Here is an 8,317-nt window from a genome sequence, read left to right as displayed (position 1 = left end):
TTAACTTTTTTTGTCACTGAGTGTATATGAGAGACAGTTTCATGTGTGGAGAATGAAGAAGCGGGAGCAGGAACCAGGACACAGGAACTAGGAAAAGGGCTTAAATCAAAAACAAGACTCTGGTTGATCAACACACCAGCCGTGAAACACTAACCAAGACTGCAAATACAGAAATAAGATACCGACACATGAAACTGTAAAGATGGAGACGAGACCCTGCCCCCCAAACCTGGAATCTAGACTCCAAACTGGATTGAGGGCTACAACTGAGACCCGGAGACTGAGACTGCTCAGCCTACACAAAATATTTAGCTACTTCTGCTTCACAGCAAGGGCACATGGATCTTGAACCTCTTACCTGCACAATGTAAACCATCCATTCATCTTCTCACCTTGCTCTGGATAAACGGTTAGAGGATGGATAAATAGATGGCTGGATGATTAAAATTGTGTACCTGGTAATGGTAATAAGAGTTTACCATTGACATTACAGCACAAAGGAATTGAAATATCCTGGTTCACCGTAGTATTTCCAGTGTGCTATAGTGTGAACAAATAGTTTGTTCACTGCTTAGGCTAAATAGAATATTTAAAAGTGTTGCAGCAACAAAAAATAAACAAGTAAAATCCAAAGACCACAGTTAAGCTTCAGTTAAGTGACCAGCAAAGAAAATAGACTGTGTCTGAGCAAGAAGGTCCGATGTCCTTGCTGAATATAATGTTAACATCTACAGCCTCTATACTGAAGCAAAAGCAACAGTTAAGCTCTGGATTCAGATCTACATCTCTGATGTTCACCATAACTAGAGAAGGATTGGGAGACGAGTCTGTTTGGGTCTTGGCGTACAGTCCTCCAGATGAAGCCTGATCACACCCAGGCTATGGAGCTGCAGGAGGCGGTTAAACTCAACAGGCATGGCGTGTACGCCTTTCGCCTTCACGTCATCATAGTAGTGGTTGGTGAGGGGCCGGCAGTCTCGTGGGTGCTGGGGGTAGGGCCAGAAGCCGTAGAGATGCACTTCATCACACAGCTCCAGTGCCAGGCTAGCCATCATCATCCCGGTGCTGAGGCGCTTCTTCAGGCCCCTGGTCACCCAGAACCGGGCCAGGTTCCGTATGTATTCTGGGTTCATGAAGACGGGCCGGGCCGGGCTTTCAAAGTCATGCACCGTGTAGAGGACACGCAACGTGACAGCCGTGTTTTTCCTATAAGCGAAGGTGGGCATCAGGACCAGAGAGTCTCCAAAGGTGTCCAGCCTTTTCATGAATGAGCGACGGTGCTCCATCAAGGATCCAAATCTGTGAGATTGAGGTGAGGAGGAAACAGGCAAGTGGAGATGTAGACAAAGAATGAAACTAGGGACATACACCAAAAACCAGGGGCCATATTATAGTCTTAGGTCTTAAGACAGGAAGAGTATGAGATGTTGCCCAATTTGCAGTATTGCAGAAACAAATCCTAACTAACCTTAGGAATCCTATCTTACCATACTTCATCCTATCTTGTCTCATGTTAGGAAATCCTAAATAATCAATTAAGCAAATTTTATGTCTGTTACCTAGCAACCCGACACTGCTTTTCTCATTCTGCAACTTATCAATTTCTGTGATATGGCCAGGACCTTAGATTTATCTCTGACTTTTAAAAGAAGCTGGATGACTGACTCATCATCTGCATCAGGATTTTATCAGGGTTGATTCAAAATTTGTTCAAAAATAAGCTGGAAAGTCTCACTGTAATGTGAGTCAGTTTGCTTCGTCAAGACATACAGGCCCCATGACTCACTTCTGTACCAGGATGCTGGGATTGGATGTTACCAAGTTTGTCTTGTTGCCAACGTCTCTTTTGTAGCTCTTGTCCAAAGGAGCGAGGTTACACCTAGTCAGAGAACGAGGAGTTTTAAGCAGTAATGCACAAGGCCTTTCACAGCGCAGGAGACACTGGGCACACACTTGATAATGATGACCTCCTGTTATTAACTTCCTCCTGCTGACAGTATCTCTCCAGTCTACTGTCTATAGAGAGGACAGGAAGCCTCTTAGTCTCTGCATTCCGCCCAACAACATACTGCGTAAGTGGTTATGGAGGATGTTATAAATGGAATCCTAGAAATGGTCTTACAGGGAGACAGGTCACTATTATCTTCAGTCAATTATATTTGGACCCCAGTCAATTACATTTGGACCAAATGTTATTGCAGTGAATTACATTTGGACTAATCGTTCTAAAGTTTATCAACATCATGTTTTTTCTTGTGAAGAACAATGAAATGTATTCATGTCGCTGTGTCACATTTTGTTATGCCTGGTAATCTGAATTACCTGATGACAAACTGGGCCGAATCGATCTCTTCTCCACAGCTGCTGTTGGCCAAGATACCACCATTTCCCACCACAGAACACGTCTTGAATGTCTTATTTACAAACGGTGAATCCTACAAGGTACATAATGTGAAACATAATGTGAGATATTAGCACATATAAATACAGACACAAAACTAACGGTTTATGGGTTTTTCCAGTGCCAAGTCGTACCTTCACGAAGGTGTCAAACAGCTTAGGGGTCACCTTGGTGATTCTTTTCTCAGCATCGTACCTGATGTTCGACCCCAGAGGCGAGTTGGTCTGTGTGACAATAGCGTTGAAGACTCCTTTGCACTTGCTGCTCAGCTCAGACCTAAGACGGAAAAACCCGCTCTTTCATCCTAGATACCTTATTGTACTGCCGCTGTCATGCCAAAAAACACTCTTCAAATACTGACATTTTGGACACTCCCACACAGACACATTACTCATGAAACTTAAACCAAAGGTTCAATTCACTAGAAAATATAGTACTAGTTTACTAGTTACTGAAAAGGAAGATTTCCTCCAGTTACCTGAAAAGCTGTATATCCCCAGTTATGTAAAGGCCCCCGTCTCATTTCATGTTAATATATGCTGTAATTATACCTTAATCACATGGTATTATAGGTTCAGTTCCATTAAGGACAAGACTTGACCTTGTTATCTATAGTGTCTGCAAAACCATTAGATAAAACCAAAAGTAACATCCTGCTGTTACATGGACAATTAATTCAGAAGATGTTGCCTGGTAACCAGCCAAAGCTCAGCTTCCATGTGTGGTAAAACAATCTTGCAACACCCCCATCTCAGCCATCATCCCAGCTGACCCCATGTTCCCAGAATATATCACTGTCAAATTCAGCAATACCACAATGCAATTTACATTGCACTTTGCAGTATACAAACTTTACTAATTCTTCTTTATGACTTGGCTACGTTCCTTGATATAGCAGACAGACACCAACAAACAGGGAGTGACTGTAGACACGTGTGGGGGGGGGGGGGGATTCTGGGAATTTTGCCTTCTTGTTTGTATGTATATTTACTATTACCGCTGAGAACAGATTACCCCCCCCCCCCCCACACACACACACACACGCCATACACTGCAAACTATGTGTTCTGACACCTTTCTGTCATAGCTAGCATTAGCTTTTTTGGCAATTTGTGCTACAGTAGCTCCCCTGTGCTATCAGGACAGATGAGCTAGTCTTTGCTCCCCGTGCGCATCGATGAGCCTTGGGTGCCCATCACCCAGTCGTGAGTTCACCAGTTGGCCTTCCTTGCATCACTTTTGGCTGGTACTGACCCCTGCATACCAGGAACACCCCATAAGACATCTTCCCATAGAGTACCCTAGTGCCTTTTCCTTCCCGGGTAAACGACACACATGTACCTGGCCCTCCAAGTGATGTAACAGAAAATGTGGCTTGTCAGACCAGACCACCTTCTTCCATTGCTCCATGACCCAGTTCTGATGCACAGGTGCACCATACATCATATATAATGGCACCCTTGACAAGTGACATCATAATGAGATAACCAATTTTATTAATTTCACTTGTTAGTGGTTTTAATACTATGGCTGATCGGTGTATTCCTATCATTGTGGGGACTATTCATTAATTTCTATGGGCATAACCCTAATCCTGACTATGATAACCCTAACCATAAGTAACCAAACAAAATACAAGACTTTTGGCTATTTTAGTTTTTTGATTGCATTCAATAAAATTGAGCTTTATATTGTGGAGACCTAAAAAATGTCCCCACAAGCTAAAAAGTAACTGGTTTTACCACATTTGCCTCCCACAATGTAGTAAATACAAACCCAAACACACACACACACACACACAGACACAGAAACACACACACATGTTTGTATATCTTTGTGGGGACTCTCCATTCATTTCTATGGGGAAAACTCTAATACTCTAACACCATATCCGATGCCATAGCCTGATGCACACCTCCCAGAAATATGACTACAGGTGTCAGGCTACACAGCTACCGATGGTGTAGATGCTGCACAGAGTGTGAATCAGCCTTTATTCTCACAGCTAAGGCTCCCCGTACCTCAGCTGGGTGATGTAATCTTCCTGCTCTATCCAGTCCTCAGAATAAACCTTCATGATATTTTCAATTGTCTTCTCTCTGTAACATCATATGGAAACGGCAGTGATAAGAATAGGACCAGGTACGAGGTTAGTATAGTAACAGATAGAGCAGAAAGACATCAACAAGCAGGGATTAACAGCAGACGGATCAGGGGGGGTCTCTGGTGATTTTGCATTCAGTGTAATCTGGACCTGAGCCATCTTATCTGACCCTACGGTAACCCTTTCCGCACAGAACACACTCACACACACGCGCACACACACACACACAGTCGGGTATACTTATACCTTATGAGGACCGCTCATTCACATCTATGGGAAAAATGCTAACGCTAACTATGATCACCTTAACCCCCATCCAGCCCTAACCATAACCATAAGTAACCAAACAAAATACAAGCGTTTTTGCATTTTTTAGTTTTTTCACAGCAGTTACCGATTTTTATAAAATAGAGTTTTCCCTTATGGCGACCAGGAAACCGGTCCCCTTAAGGGAAAAAAAATGGATATTTATCATGTTATGGGGACATTGTGTCCCCATAAGGATAGTCCGTTTTGTTCCCACACCTGCAATATTTGTCTGTTACATCATTCCCAGGCTTCACTTTGGTTGACGTCAAGTAATCCTCCCTTCTGGCAGAGCTGTGGAGACAGATTCCCAAGGTGAGTGACTTAACATTGTCCTCCATGATTGTGATCGAAAACAAGCTGTTAAAATATTAATGAAGCCTTGGTTTCCTATCTCTTAATTAATTTTTGTTGGCCATAAGAAGCCAGGGATATGTCCAGGACTTAACAGTGGGCTGTGGTAGAATATAAGGTGCAGAAACCTGGGAAAAAGCCAAGATGAACAGTAAACAGCTATTTTAAAAAGCACTATCAGTGACTTCTTTGAGGGAGATGTGATAGAAGACCCCGCAGAACCACATGCGCACACACACACACACACACACACAGTCCACATATTCATATGTTTATGGGAACTTAACATTCATTTCTATGGGCATCACCCTAATCCAAACATGACAACCTTAACCCCTACCCAGCCCTAACCTTAACCGTAAGTAACCAAACAAGATACAAGTTTTAGTTTTTTGATTGTATTCACCTATTTTTATTAAATTGAGTTTCCCCTTGTGGGGACTGGAAAAATGTGGCCACAAGGTCAAAGTTTATATCACGTTGTGGGAACATTCACTATTATGGTGTAATTTTAAGTTTAACAGAGCATGATTTTGTTCTCAGAGCATAAGCTGGTAGGATATTCTATCAAAACAAGACAAAACAACAGCTATGGCTGTAATTAACACTACTGGTAGAAAAATAATTTAGGTATGAACAAATTTCAGAACTTCAGAGCTCATGAAGAGCACAGAGACCTACTGCAACCACCGTTATATGAGTTACGTCCCATGAGTCATGAGTTCCTCCCAGTTTCCTTCCTCCGTTTATCCCCTTGCCTCCTGGTCCTGTTCCCTTTAACTCTTCACCACCATGCTCAGCCTTGACCCCTGATATCTCATAGACCACAGTCTGGCCCTGTTCCTCCCAGTTTCCTTCCTCTGTTTATCCCCTTGCCTCCTGGTCCTGTTCCCTTTAACTCTTCACCACCATGCTCAGCCTTGACCCCTGCCTCATTTCCCAGGCCCTGTCCTTCCAGGTCCACCTTCTGTCCCTAGTCTGTGTGTCTCAGGGCCCTTGTGGTGTTTTCTGTTCTGTTGACCCTGACCCAGCTTTTTGTGTTCCACCTATCAGTCTTGGTACCCTTTTGCATCACTTCCTGGTGCAGTTTTTCTGTTCCCTGGGTTTCATTAACATTTCGTTGTCCTGTCAGGTTTTGTTCCACGTTCCCAGTCCTGTGTACCCTGTTCCAATCCCGGCAGTGCCTCTCGTGCCTGGAGTGCCTGCATTAGGAGGGGGGTACTGTTGAGTTCAGACCCTATCCTGTGTTTATGTGTCTTGTTACTTGTAACCCTATTGTTTGGTTTATTGTCAATAGCCCGCATCTGTTTCTTGTTTAGTCCCAGTTATATGTCATAATTTTACTTGTGTTCCTCTGCTTATCCTAACCTTCCTGCCTTCATTTTGACCCCCATCGGTCCCTTTTGTTTCGTGTCCCTATGAGTTTTGCTTCAAATAAAGTAACCGTTTCTTGTAAACCGCACTGTGGTCACCCTTTCACCACACACCGCTGTGTTAAATTACTTTACAGTTAACTGAGAGGATGAGAAATATACAAAGAAAATCGACAATATCAAAGATGCACATTGTTGAACCACTGAAACCTAATATCTGTGATACTTCAGATAATTCTACAGATTTAATCCTTAGATGCGTCACTTTTTTATATATATATTATTTGACGCAGTCTTGACTCAGTCTTTTAGATATGCCTCATACTTTTCATCCATATCAATTTACAAAAGAAAAATGAAATAATGTCAAATAATGAAAAAATAACGTCAATAACTTTATTCGCAAGAAAGGTATCGGGTCACGAGCGACCCCTGGTATGTAATAGTGTTACAAATCCATTGAAAATGTATATGAGTCGCCATTATTGCTAATTGTTAATATTAGGCTAGGCTAGGATATATTCAAAAAGCATTAAAAATGTTCAGAAACTGTTCTGTCATCATGGAAAAGACCTGGAACTGAATTCCTACTTAAACAAATGCATAAACCTGAAAAGCTATTTTCTGGTTTTACAAAGGGCAGTTCCTGAAATTTTTTTAATTCATACACAGCCTTCTTTACAATTCTTGTGTTTGTAAGGTAAAATAGTTTATTCTGAAAAGCACTCCACCAGAACAACGGATGTAGAGATAATGATGCCTGTAACTCATTAGATCTTCACTTGCTAAATTTCTATACTTTTTAACTTTTATTTAAAATGATCTCCTGGATTCCTACAAAAGTTTTTTCAAACATTAAAATTTCACTAGAGGCAAATAAAAAGTTTGTCTTGAACAGTCCTACCTGCCCTACTGAAGTTCGTGTGAAAGTTAAGAGGAGTATTGAACCCACCTTCCGCTGACCCCTGAATGAAAATGACTTGCTAGGTTTGAGTCGCTCAGTATCTCATTTTTAATCGCATTGTAAAAGATGACCGTGATGATCGCTGACAGCAGGAAAATCAGGGTGTTTGTCCAGCGCTGACGCAGCCCTATCGCCCTCATATCACCCCTTGATGTTAGACCTACCACTACTTAACTTCCTTCTGTGCTGTTTACACTACAAGCATCTCTTATGTTGTACTTACTATGACCGGATGTTACTCCCCTGCAGAGTTTAGCCAGTCTAACCGGTATTTGTTTTTGTTTTGAAGCTCTAGTCTTTTTATGAATGTTCAACAAGTAAATCTGTAGCATTTGCATTTCTTTTGTTTTCTTTAATCGACTGAAGGCACAGCTGTGGAATGTGATTCAAAGATTGTTCTTGACTTTGCTGTCAAGTACACATATTACTGTTATATCTGCACCATACTGTATAAGGCATCTGTTCATAGCCTGGATAATGCACAGGAAGATCGGAATCTGGTAATGATATACCTTGTGCAATTTACATAGATATTTACATGATATTTGTTTTGCAGGTTGAATGCTGTCATGATGTAATATTGCTGGAGGTGACTCTGTGACTGTGACTCTTTATATTCAACTGGTTGGTTGAAACAAAATCTTGGTCTGGATTTGTACGGTGTGGACCTGAAATCTCCACCTCTGAAAAAGAGGAATTGTATGACATGATGACAAGAAGAGTCACCCAGAAGCACTTCTTATCGTGACACGGTGGAATATGATGGTGACTAGACCATGAAAAGAATGGGCAGAATTATGAATGATCGTCTTGCA

General features: G+C 41.9%; 1 protein-coding gene across 1 annotated transcript; it reads right to left on the bottom strand.

Moving 5' to 3' along the window:
- LOC140581620 (alpha-2,8-sialyltransferase 8E-like) lies at nt 1-7,531 on the bottom strand. The gene is made up of 7 exons (XM_072704896.1): nt 7,491-7,531; nt 5,031-5,105; nt 4,423-4,500; nt 2,536-2,677; nt 2,323-2,435; nt 1,787-1,879; nt 1-1,299 (listed from the first exon to the last, which is right to left on the bottom strand). The coding sequence occupies exons 3-7, from the start codon at nt 4,476-4,478 to the stop codon at nt 804-806; spliced, it is 900 nt and encodes a 299-aa protein (XP_072560997.1). The 5' UTR covers nt 4,479-4,500; nt 5,031-5,105; nt 7,491-7,531; the 3' UTR covers nt 1-803.
- Between the last annotated feature and the right edge of the window lie 786 nt (nt 7,532-8,317).

The sequence above is a fragment of the Paramormyrops kingsleyae genome, chromosome 22, assembly GCF_048594095.1.
Source record: "Paramormyrops kingsleyae isolate MSU_618 chromosome 22, PKINGS_0.4, whole genome shotgun sequence".
NCBI classification, from domain to species: Eukaryota; Metazoa; Chordata; class Actinopteri; order Osteoglossiformes; family Mormyridae; genus Paramormyrops; species Paramormyrops kingsleyae.
This window is presented reverse-complemented; position numbering and strand designations above follow the sequence as displayed.